This window comes from Erpetoichthys calabaricus, chromosome 11 (genome assembly GCF_900747795.2).
Source record: "Erpetoichthys calabaricus chromosome 11, fErpCal1.3, whole genome shotgun sequence".
NCBI classification, from domain to species: Eukaryota; Metazoa; Chordata; class Cladistia; order Polypteriformes; family Polypteridae; genus Erpetoichthys; species Erpetoichthys calabaricus.
This window is the reverse complement of record NC_041404.2, coordinates 28,363,388-28,376,705: the sequence shown is the minus strand read 5'-3', so window position 1 is coordinate 28,376,705 and position 13,318 is coordinate 28,363,388. Positions and strand designations below refer to the sequence as shown.

The following is a 13,318-nucleotide window of genomic DNA, read 5'->3' as shown; positions in this document are numbered from 1 at the left end:
AAATTATATACTAATCTGATTAAAAAGGCATTTTTTTCTCTTTTCATTGGTTGTAAGCTTTAATATAACCATTCTGTCACACTTGAAATCACATAATTTCTCCTGATGTCTGATGTTCTCCTGATGACTATTTCCTTTTCTGCTGTCTTACACAGTGTTCGGCTTTAATTAATTTGTTTATTTCTATACCAAGTTAAATGTATAGCAATTACACTCTGCATGTACTGTGATAAGGACAATTAGGGTCATAGACAAAAGCATGAATTGATTATTCTAATCTCTGGATACAATTGTATATTGCATAAATAAATATTCAAATTTCTGTTCAGGTATTGTATTAAGTTACTCGTCTTATTTACAATATTACTGCCATATCTTTACCACACTATTACATTTAATTGTAGTTTACTTTGATATCTTAGTTTTGCTCTGCCTGAAATGGAAGTACATCACAGCTCCTGTGATATTAGTGATTTTATTTTTTAGTATCTGCATTAACTTGAATTATTTTTACACTTCAAACTTCAATATCCAAGGTTGAAGTCACTTGTCACTTTCTGGGTCCCTTACAGAATTTGTTAAAAATCTTTTTGAAACCTTGTGGACTGCATTTAATGAGACTGAGTTTTTGATAAACTGCCAGTGATCTGAAATCATCTTCGCTTGTAAATTATCCCTTACATTGAGCATAATTGAATTTATATTATATTATATGGTTGTTTGCTATATTATCTGTCTTCTTGTTCTTATAAGTGGTACTTGGTTGCCTAAAGAAAAAAATGAAAAGTCTCTGTAGATGCTTCACTATTTTACCTTCAAAATTTTGGACCTGACAGCATCAAAATGTTTTGTGATAAGTGATTCGGTTTTCAAACATTTTTATTACAGTGTAGGCCATTGAAGACTGATAGTTTATTGGCTGTAGAGTGATGGTGACAATCAGATTAGTCAAAAGAGATATATGCTGATAAGTCCATTCTTATGTTATAGGTATTAATTAAATGAACCATTAACCAGTTTACAATCATGTCACACATAATTCAAAATACACAGCAATTTCATTCAAAAGGGATGGACCTCTTAAATGTTGCCATTTCAAGAAACAGCAAATATAACTTCAGATGGAATGATCAGAAGAAACATTTTATGATACATAAATAAAAAACCTTTGCTCAAGTCAAGCAAAATTCTGATACTCAATTGGCCCATTGCATTTTCTTGTTGCTGATGTTCAACCACAAAAATGTTTTTGTAATTGTTCTATTTTTCATGAATGAAAATTACAGGTGCAAATTGCCAAAAACTTACCAGCTTTCTAATACACACTATAAATAGCAGAATTATAAGTTTTCTGTCAGGCTTCAACCTCATCAAGCTACTTGAACTACAAATAGAGCACAACTATTTACAATTATGAACAGTAAAGTGAAGATTAAAGTGCTTACTACTCTGTGCAGCTGTGCAGGCTGAGATACTGCTGTAGCTTCTTTCCGCATATCTGGGTAGGGAGAAACAAATAGGATTAGATAAGAATGGCAAATACTTGGGTGAAAATAAAAACGGTTTAGAAAGATATAGGGATTCATAAAATCCGGGTCCATACTTGTACAGTGTAGACAAATGTGACATATTTCATACAATTAAAAGAAACATTAATCATAAACAGCAGATGCTTACAAGAAAAACAAAAACTCTGATGATCATTTAGAGATTATGTTGATGGAACATTTACCATCCAGAAACTGTGATGAATCAATTAAAAATGTTGAGTTAATTATAAAAACCATTCAGGCTCCTAAGGTACTGCAGCTTATCCCAGCAAGTAGTGAGCACAAGGCAGAAATTAATACTTGGTGGTGTTCCAGTTCCAGTCCATCGCTGGAAACACTCATACACACATCTAGATGGACAAAACCTGTTAAACACAAATCAAAGAAAGCTACACTTAAAGCAAATAATGTGCTAGCATATGGAGCACTGCCAACAGTCTAGCAGGCTGAAAAACTAAAACAAGTATCTTCAAAATTATCGTAAGCATAAAAGTAAATCTGGCAGAATTCTTTCAATTTCATAGTCAATTGGCCCTTTTTACACTTCTGGTATTTCTTTTTTGGAAGTCATTGTTGACAGGTGAATTCTCTACTGGTTGGTTATCTTAAACAGTGGAAGAATAAAGAAACGGCTTCTGTAGTGACCCTTTGTGTTCAAATTCTAAACAAAAACATCCTTACCCGGGTTTCAATAGTTTTCCCACTGATGAAGAGAAGAAAATGGAACCAAACAATCAAAAGAGACAAAGGACTACACTTTTTATATGTAATGGGAGAGCTTATACTTGTGGCCACCAATTTAAATATGATTAATACATAAAGTTTACACAAAGCCTTAAGACTGATACTTTTCCATTTTTAACTGGAACAACGTTGGTGTCGTACTAACACGGACATTGCTTTTTGAAAGAGCAAATGATTGTCTCAGAGTTAATGTTTGAGAGTCTGCAATGGTGGAAAAGAGCAGAGCAGGTCCCTTCTCAATGAAACATGACTATGCAATGGCACCTGCTCCTGGTCCTTATATATATATTAATGTAACTGCAATGAGTAATGTAAATGGACAATAAGTTTAATGTTGTATGGCTGCATGTTTAATGGCAGGAACTTAATAGCTCAAAAAAAAAATCTTTACAGTCTGGAGTTATAGTTGAAGTTTGAAGAATCACACAGTGCAGCTCAAAAACAATAGTTATACAATAGACTTTAACCAAATTGCAGTGTATGCCTTACATAACGAAGCATATTACAGAGCAGAGAACACAGCAGTAAGTAAACACCTGGCTGTACACACAATGTCTGAAGGCACATGTTATGACATTTCATGATGTGTTTAAAGTACACACTCCACAATCATTGCTTCTACAAATAAAATTGTTCCTGATGTTTACCACCTTTGACCATTTTCTTTAAATTTTTAACTTCAACTGTTAGTTTACTTAGTATTTTCATGCTGTATTATACTGTATATATAGTCCCATGGATCATGTATTAAAAAGCGTACACTCCTTCTTTTAAGGCAATAATGATTATTTTACAATAGTGATATTAGCAGGCATATATTCAAAAAGATGGAACTGCTGATACAATTCTGAAAACTGCAAGCTGGTTTATCTAAAATTATCCATTACTGTTTCATGTCATAGTAGTTTTCTTCAGCTAATGCTTCACTGTGTAAAGAAATTCATGTCCATTCAGTCTGCTTCTAGAAACTGATTGTACAGATTCTGATATTTTTTCCAATAAAAGCAGAAACTCTAAAGAAGATGTCACTTGAGCACTGAAAACAAATGTAAATGACAGCAATTTGTCTACATAACCACACTGGATATGAGAAAAAATTACTATGGTACTATCTCCCTTTTTGCTTTTTATAATCAGACTGAGTTTTTATTTTTTTCTCAGTTGTTTAACCCTGCACTAGATTCCTGTTTTGGGACAAAATCCTTAATATACACATATATTATATGAGTCATTATTGGTCAAAGTTTTAGAGTCTATAAATGCTTGCACTTTGTAATCAGTCCTGTACACTGGTTACTCCATTTCTCTCTATTATAAAAAAAAATTCTTGGAAGGCTTGGAAGGAGACGAGATGCGATTTTCTCGGAGACACTTTAACGTCCCGCGAGACAAGGCAGTGAAACAAAAAGACAGCTGCTGTACAGGCTTTTAAACATTCGAAGCGCTGTGCGACATGCAGATCACGCAGCATGGCAGCAGCAGCAGCAAGATAGCAGCTGATTGAACAAAGAGGAGGAAAATAAAAAACCATTTGTTTCCCATTATATCACCGTTTAAGGGGGGGTTTCAGAGGAGCGACCACATCTCCTTAGCATGCATTCAGCCCCACTCTTCACAACGTGAGCAGCAGAGATGTGAAGCGGCTGGCACGTAGCGTGCCCCGGGTTTGCTGAGCAAAGCGAGCAGGGGGCAAAGACCCCTAGTTTTAAAAAAAGTTAATATTACAAAGAACAAAATAAATATAAACAATTAAATTAGCTGGTTAAAAATGGCAGAAATAGATAATAAGATCTATAATGCTTCTGTTATTTGCTTTTCATCAGAATGTCAACAAAGGCTGAAACCCTCACCATGGCATCAATAAGCTCAACACAAATTCAAGCAGCAGAATTTCACTAATGTGTGGAGAACACATAATGGAAACAAAAGAGAAATCAGCATTAGCCTGGTACATCTGTACTGTTATCATTCTGCAACAGTACAAGTATTTAATTTGTACTTGTTTTGTTGCTCATAGTAATACTTTAAAACACCATTTCATATTACAAGTAGCATAATATGACAAGCCACTTTAACTGTTCCATTGCTGCAACAGCAGTCACAAATATGTTAACACTGCCAATTATTAAAGTAGCAATTAAGAGTATTTACATATGAAGCAATACAAAACAAAAGGACTAACACAAGAGTAAAGCGAACATATGTCACAGCACTCGGCACTAACATGCTTTTGGTTAACTGTAGACACAGGGTAAGAGAGGAACATAATTGCAGGTGCTAGCTGTTGCTTGAGATCTATGATGTTTAAAATGATTAAAATGATTTGAAGCTACTTAAAAAGTAGTGACAATTTGTGTTTGTTAAAACAATAGAGTTAGGGGCAGAAGGTTTGCATCTTAGATAAATTATGGAAAAAATGTTTTTTTTTCCATAACAACAGCTGATATGAATCTCTGTTTTGACATTAGGGTGTTAGAGCAGGGATTTTGTCACATACTGGACCCACTAAAATAACTACTAGTCATAAACTTTTTTCAGAAGTTTTTATGTCAAAATAATGCTTTCCACTTAGATTTGTTTATTGAGAAACCTTAAAGCAATATCATGGGAGCAAGGCAGGAACCAAGTTTGGACACACATAACTTTAATTCCAAAACAGCATTCATGTTATTCGTAAAAATACTGGACCCCTAGTACATCTTTAGCTATGATAACCACCTCCCAATTTGTGTAGGTCTTCCATGTAAGTCATCAGTTTTATTTTGTTACTATCCATCTGTCCATCCATTTTCTATCCTCTTCATCTAGTGTAGGGTTTTGGGGTATGACCCTACCCTGACGGAACCAGCAAGAAGCACTATGGGAACATTTATAGGGGTTCTCAGACACTGGGCTGAAGGGTCTTCTACCAGTCCACAAAAAAAAATAAAGAGTTACTATTTTATTATGTTCACTATGCTATCAAACTACCAATTTAAATTATATGCAGCTCATCTGCATGTTAAATTGTTTAGAAATCATACTGCTTTAACACGTCATCACACAAGTACAGTCTCTACGCAGCGGGTCACTGTGGTGCATACAAGTGCTAAAGAATCCTTGCTCTTTTAAATCTATCTTTTCGGTAGCTCATGCTCACTGTTTTCACACAATTCTTAATATGGCTTTGGCAGGCTTGCTGTTCCTCTAGGCTCCCTGGCATGAGGGAATGGCAGCTAATACTGCTGGTGTCTTGTCCCTAGTCTGATGCAACTTGCAACAATGCAACGTACAGAATGTGCACAGTGTAGTGACAGTCAATTATAGGGCTTTTCATTTCAGTCTTGGATACTGTTCATAGAGCACAGTTCCTCTTAAAATGAGTGAGAAACACCTAACTTTATTAGGGGCGTCAGTGTCCAGAAAAAGGTCCATTGAAGAGAATATCAAACAAAATATAAAGAAAAAAACAACCTGCCGATCCTCTATCTACTCTTAAATTAGCTGATGCCAGCTGATGACTGTCTGAAATGTAATCCATTGTTTAGTTTCCACCCTAAGAAATTAATTTGTTCTCTCTGCGTGTTGGCTTTCATCGTTTTTGCACCGTTTCGCTAGCCAATGTGTTTGTGCACACTCTCTTCCTCTGTTCCTGTAAGTTAACTCTTCTGATCGGGTTGGCAAGAATGACAAATTTCTATTTAAGAAGAAAGTGCTCGAGTTCGAAATAAAACTTACGACAACTGTTTGTAAGAAACAACGATTAACTATCCTTTAAAATGAGCCAACTGTTACGTTTTTTTTTTCTTTTTGAGCCGCTTTCGTAGCTTTTAAAAGGTTGCCAAGCCTGTCAAGAAAAAAGTGGCATTTTCCAAAGTCCCTGTAATGTCCTAATTTATTTTAAGTTCGTGACATTAAACTTCAAAGTAAACATGGGAGAAGACGCCTTACTTGCAAAAGCTGTGTCCTCCTCGGCGGATCCAACGCTGTGTAGTCCGTCGCTGTGAGGAAAACAGCACTCGCTTTGTACCAGGGACGTGACGTCACGCGGCCAACAGCTCGGTGTCGCGTGATTGCAGAGCTGCCGGAACGGGCGTTTAATGTGTGTGCCCTTTAGCCGTGGATGGCCTCAATTTATCGGTTTGAAAAGATAAGTAGGTACATCATGCAGAGGGTGTGTTGTGCACTGCAGGTTCAGCACGCCTTAGTTTCTTAACATGTTAATAAAAACGGACTCAGAACTACATCTTCACATGTAGCGACATGTAGCTTTCTCAGCATTATGAACGCTCATCCATATTTTCTGCATTGCGATGTAAATGTGACGTTTCTGTCTTTATCACATTGTTAATCTTGATTGTGCCATTGTACACATTGTTCTATTCGACCTATACTGTAACGTTAATAAATACGTATTGTGTTTTGTTCTGACTATTAAAGGCACTATCGTTGGTGGCAGAATTGGCACTCCAGCCACCATAAAAAAACCTCACATTGGTTCCATTCTATTTGAACTAGTGTGGTGCTGAGGTGTCACCCGTTGTATGGCTGCACTCAGGTCCAAAACTGGGATCCTGTGTTGGTTTGTCATGTGGTGTGTGCATGTATCAGCGCATTGCTTCTTACCCCCCCCCTATATATACAGCATATGGTTCTAGTTACACTGCAGCTGAAACTTATTACAGGAGGTTCTCTGCTAAGCTTTCCGTCTGTCCATTTTCAAACTCGCTTATCTGTTATAAAGAGAGCAGACACTGAAGTTCTCCCAGCTGGTGATTAAGTCCCATCTTCTGAATTTGTCAGGTAGAGCAGTAAAAAGGGTGGCTTCGTGCCTGGCCATAGGGTACAACCACATAACTTTTTTTCTGTCTTTGTTTAAGCAGCAGGACTGATTTACTTTTGAAGACAAAATAACCCTATGCCACTTAAATTCTCTGATTCAGAAAAAAGTTGTTGTTTAATCTGCAGTCTCTCGCTGATTTAAGGGAAGGCTGCAAAACTGCAGGGTCTACAGAAGTGCCCAGTCTGTGAATTCTGACCACAGACTTGTTGCTACTCTTAGGATCCAGCTTAGGTCCAGTAGTTTATCACCTACTAGGAAAATGAGTCTGGACTTGGCCAGACTTCAAGATCAGACTGTTTCTAATGAGTTTGCACACAGTTTGTGTGAGGAACTTGCAGAATTGGGTGCGACTGCCGATCCTAATGTGATGTGGGAGACCTTCTGTGACAAGACCCTGAAGGCTGCTGAGGGTTGTGTTACCGGAGTTCCCAGAAGGAGGTGTTTCATCTCGCAGGGCACCCTGGATATCATCGAAAGGAATCGCAGCACACGGCTCAATGACAACTCTGGTCTGTACCGGGAACTGAGAAGGACAGCTGCGAGGGCTCTGAGTTCAGATAAGGAGGTGTTTGTTAGAGGAATCTGTGAGCAAGTAACACACCATCTGGGGTCTAGCGACCCACATCCTGCTTACAGAGGAATTGAAGCATTACGCACATCCGAATCTCTTCCTCGGAGAGTTGGGGTGGCTGATGGAATGGTCCTTACGGATGACACTGCAGTTGTGACCCGCTGGGCTGGCTACTTTGAGCAGCTGTTCAAAGCTGATCCTCCAGCTAGGATGTTGGATATCTCTGGGTCCACGGTCCTTGAGGCTGATTCTCCAATTAGCTGTGAACCACCCAATCTCACTGAGATTGCACAGGTGATGGACCAGCTGAGGGCAGGGAAGGCTGCAGGGATCTGTGGTATCCAAGGTGAACTTCTCCACTTCTTCTTCTTGCAATGCCAGGTAAGGCTGTCCTCCTGGAATTGCAAGCAATCTTTGCTTTCATTTGGAAGACTGGCATCATCCCAACTGGAAAGAGATGGGTGATCGCCTGGATTGCTGCAACTACAGGGTGATAACACTGCTCTCGGTGCTGGGTAAGGTCCTTGCTAGGGTCATCCTCAATAAGATCTGTGATCATTTGCTCACCTACCAGTGACCGAAACAGTCTGGTATTATGCCTGAGAAGTCTACCACTGACCGCATCCTAGCACTGAGAGATCTCATGAAGCGCAAACTTGAATATCGGCAGAGTTTCTTTGCAGCCATTTTCGCAAAGCGTTCGACTCAGTTGATCGAGTTGCCCTGTGGGACATCCTGAGGATTCGCGGGATCCTCTCGAGGTTGCAGGATATCATGGCCGGCCTGTACACTGGTACTGTGAGTGCTGTGCAGAGTGGAGGCAGGACCTTTGCGTTTTTTCCAGTTGATTCTGGGGTTCATCAGGGGTGTGTTCTTGCTCCTACTCTGTTTAAGGCTTGTACGGACTGGGTATTGGGCAAGGTCGTGGGGTCCAGCGGCTGTGGGGCATCTGTTGGTGAAGAAAGGTTCACGGATCTTGACTTTGCTGATGAGAGACTGAGTGAGGAATCTGAGTGTCTGGGCTTGCAAGTGTCCTGGATAAAAACCAAGCTCCAGGCCTTTACTGACCTCTTGGGCACAGCCATCAGCAGTGTGTCTGTTTGCGGAGAGAGTGTCAACCTTGTTGAGAGGTTTACTTACCTTGGCAGTGACATTCATGTCTCTGGTGAGTCTTCCTATGAAGTCAGTAGACAGATTGGGACAGCATCGGCGGTCATGAGGTTGCTGCTGCTCCCAATATCTATGCAAAAGTACAAAGGTTCAAGTATTTAGAGTCCTGGCTTCCTGTCTTGCTATATAGTTTGTGAACATGGACGCTATCCAATGACCTGAGATGAAGACTGGGCTCCTTTGGTACTGTAACTCTTCAGAGAATCCTTGTGTACCTCTGGTTTGACTTTGTGTTGAATGAGCGGTTTCTCACGGAGTCCCAAATGAGGTACATTACCTGCATTGAGAGGGAGCATCAGTTGCGGCAGTACGGTCATATGGCGCGATTCCCAGGGGGTGATCCGGCTTGCAGGATCCTTATTGTTGAGGACACAAGTGGCTGGACAAGGCCAAGGGGATGCCCATGTAACACCTGGCTGCAGCAGATAGAGGGTCATTTCAGGAGAGTGGTGACTGGACCATGTGTCTGCCTGGGGGGTTGACAACTAGGATCCCAAGCTATTTTGTTGTGTGGTTGGTGCGGCAAGCAGTCAGGCTTGAACGCAAGTCACTTAATCACATGGCATCATTTTCTGCTATTGCACTGAAGGAGACATCTTTCTGCCCAACAGGTGATCAGAGTACTAATTACACAGGAGTCTCATGTTTCACAGCAGGCTCTTTCTCAGCCTCACAGCACTGCCCTTCTTGTTACACCCATGTTTATAGAGATAATATAACCATTGACCCAGAAATATGTAGACAATAGGATTATGGCAATTAAGAATACACCACCATGAATATTGGGACCATTACCTTATGTCTATTAAGACCATCGACTGTTGCTTTCTCAGACTATATCTTCATCCGTCTTGTTTATTAGAACTACATTATGACATTATGTCTCCATAGGTACAAATTAATATCTGTTTGGTAGTTTTACCATTAACAACTCTTTATTAAAACCATTCAAATGAACTTTACTGGGTATACTTTAACCTGTTGAACCTTTAAGTTGGCTTTGAGCCTTGAAGCTCTTTTTGTATCATCAAACTCCATGGCTACTGGGAGATTTTTGCAAAAGCCCAGGATGAATACTTTTTTATTCTTATGTCAGGATGGCTCCATATGTCATAGTTGTTGCTTATATTATTTCACTTGCACATCCCACATCTTATTTGCTTATAATAAATCAGAAACTTTTACACTATTGCTTAATTTTATTATTATTATTTTGAGACATGCTTGTCAACACAAAAATAAATAATGGAAGCTACTGCTTTATCAGATTTTATGAGACATTATTTTATACATAATTGCATATGCATAATAAGGATGGAAATTATATTTTGTCTTTTTTGTAATGTCACTTTTGTCAGAGACACATGCATTAAGCAAAAATGCAATTTGAAACAAAAGTACTTACAGTCTCGTTTCAGTGCTTTCTGGAGAGCTATTTTCACTTTTTTTTTTGCAAGTCGAAATTTCTTTGATATTGTTGTTAGTTTTGAGAATAATAATGGGAAAAACAGTAGCATAGCAAGTTGAAAAGAAAAATCTCACATCTACAGCATAAGGGTTTACTATCTTGCAGGTTAGTATGTACAGGAATATTGTGTTTTCAACGCCTAGAAATAGGATGTCACTGACAACCAAGGCAACAACAATTTTAGCTGCTTTAATCTCTCTTGACGTGTTGAAACCGGACACAGACATCTGTTTAATTTTTCTTTGATGTCTGTACAGTAGCAGCAGAATTGCAGTACTTGTTGTAGCCATGAAGATGACAAACACCAGATCACGAATGACAATGGCAATTCCAAAGCCAAGGTAAGTAGCCCGATCAGGGAAGTGTACAATGCAGTAGCCCAAATTGTATGTGTATTCCAGTCCAGTTGTGTTACTAGCATGCCTGCTGTACAGAACTGAACAAAAACAAATTCCAAGATTTGGAAGGATCATGGTGAACATAATGAGTCCCAGCATTTTAGAGACTTTCAGACGACATGCAGTCCAAGTAGGATGTGGTGATTTCATCACCAGAAATTGGTAACCACTGAGCAAGGAACTTAAACTGAAAGTCATGGTCCGAGAGAGTCTAGAAATGTAGACAATAACACTGCATGCAGTGTCATTGAAAAATGTAGCTGCTCCGACAACAAAGAGACTATATGGAAGCCCTCGAGTCATTATCAGGATCGTGTTAGTAAGCGCCAGTGCTGATAAGATCTTCTCATTTGGACCGAACTTGACTCCAGAAACCCAAAGAGATCCCAAAGCTACCAAAATGGCAATGTTGGCTGGTGTGCCAATTATTGCAAGTGAGAAGAATACAGCTGCCTTGAACGAAGAGTACCAGTCCATTTTTGCTTGATTTTCTTTGTATTTGTCTCTCTTGAAGATTCAAATGTGTCAAATGTACTGTCTGTGCTTGCCTTGAATTACATATTTACATGCTAAAAAAGTATGCGGAAAACTGATACGCCAGAAACAAGAAGTACAGGGACAGAAAACAATGGCATGATTATAATGAATAAAGCAGAAGCAGAAGTTTCTTTATGTTGGATAATGTCACTGCTCAGTATCTTTGATTGAATTTTTATTTTATTGAATTGTATTGCTAATAAAATCTTAAAATATTGCATAATCTAATTCTCTATCAAGAGTTGAGTATTAGCCCATTGGATGACCACTGTGCCTACAGTTTTCTAGCCACTTACTTAATAAGGAGTCAATTATTACTGCTAATGGAACAATCTTTTGGTTATAACCTAAGTTTAGTTCACTCACCTTTTAATATTCAGACAACTTAAATGCTGCTCCTTCTTTAACCAACTGCCAATTTAACAATAAGATGCTGAAGTTAAGGAAGCCAACAGCTAGCTTTATTTGCAACTGAAATGATCATCAAATCTTTATCAATAAGATATTTTGGAGAAAAAAAAAGTGAAGTACTAATATGCTCTGATCTACAAAACATTTTGATGATTATTTCAGTAAAGGAAAACCTATACTTTTAGAAGTGTGTAAATCTTCTTTGTATACCGTTTTGTGCTCAAATCAATACTATTGTCAATTTATCCGTAACCTAGACATCTACCAATAACTTAAAATAAGAAACCAACATAGGACTCATTTCAAGGTAGAAAAGCTCATATTTGTTGTACTAATAAAAATGAATCACCTTTTTCCACCTTCTCAGACCCAGTCAGTGTTTAACCTATGGATAATGTGAGGGATTATGACACTTAGAAATCTTTATATAGATAACTAGGGGGCTTTGACCCAAACCAGCCTGCCGCTCGCGTTGTGAAGAGGGGTGCTGAACGCACCCCAAGGAGATGTGGTCACTCCTCCGAAACCCCCTCTTAAACAGTGATACAATGGGAAACAAATAGTTTTTTTTAACCTCCTCTTTGCTTGATCAGCTGCTGGCTTGCTGCTGCTGCCGTGCTGCGTGATCTGCACCTCGTGCGGTGTTTCGAACATTTAAAAGCCTGTACAGCAGCTGTCCTTTTGTCTCACTGCCTTGTCTCTCTTCTCCCCCAGACATCCTCTGCTCCTGTTGGGGGTCAAGCGCCCGAGGCGTGCCCCTATGAAGAGGAAGATTTTCTATTCTTTTAATTAAAAGACGGAACTGTCCCCTCCTGGCAACACGAATTAGACGATCTATAAGCCTCCAACTTAAAGTTTAAATCCAAACAATATAACAGCAATATTTTTGCTGTTCCATTGTTCACCGAAAAATAATTTCTGTTTGTTTGCACTAATGTGATCTTTACTATCCTTTTTTTGAGACTTTCAAATTCTTCTACTTCCATTATCTCTAACCTGCTCTGCATGTGTACCGCGGCAGAGTTTTTGAATTCTTTACGACTAGGGGGCTTCGCCCCCTGCTCGCTTCGTTCGCCAACCCCCGTTTTTTGTTTTTCCAGATACACACGTTTAAGAGTTTTGTTTCTTTGAATTGTTGCTATTTCATTAGTTTCACTTTTATTTCTGAACCTCTGTAAAAACAATATTTGGAATCTTTCGAGTCCCAATGTGCTGAATCTATTAAATGAGGTCCGTGAGACATGTGTTTAATGACTTTGTACCAATCATTCAGGATAGGTTTCTCTGTTTAGAATTTCAGCACAGACAAAACAATCCACATCATCAGCAGTTAATAATGTTTTTTGCAAAGTAACCAATAAATGCATGTGAGGTAAACTCCGTTTTTGAAATTCTCTTGACTTAAACTTCAAAGCCTTACGATATTTACATACTTCTAACATATCACCTGTGTCCATATATTCGATCTCTATTCGACATTTCGTTATTTCTCCGAGTAATAATTTCTCTTTCTTTGCGCTAATGCAATGTTTACTTTCTTTGTTTTGACACTGTCGTTGTTTTCTGCTTTCATAATTCTGTATCTTGCTCTGCATGTGTTTTGTGCCTACGTTTTTTTTGAAGCTTTTGAATTCCAGTTTTCATTAT

General features: G+C 38.7%; 1 protein-coding gene across 1 annotated transcript in view; it reads right to left on the bottom strand.

Annotated features, from left to right (window-relative positions):
- faxdc2 (fatty acid hydroxylase domain containing 2) overlaps positions 1 to 6,390 on the bottom strand; it is a 30,999-nt gene extending 24,609 nt beyond the window's left edge. Inside the window, exons 1-2 of the mRNA XM_028812866.2 lie at positions 6,225 to 6,390; positions 1,446 to 1,498 (exon numbers count right to left, since the gene is read on the bottom strand). Coding sequence (XP_028668699.2) covers positions 1,446 to 1,496 — 51 coding nt within the window. The 5' untranslated portion in view covers positions 1,497 to 1,498; positions 6,225 to 6,390. The remainder of the gene's footprint in view (positions 1 to 1,445; positions 1,499 to 6,224) is intronic.
- Between the last annotated feature and the right edge of the window lie 6,928 nt (positions 6,391 to 13,318).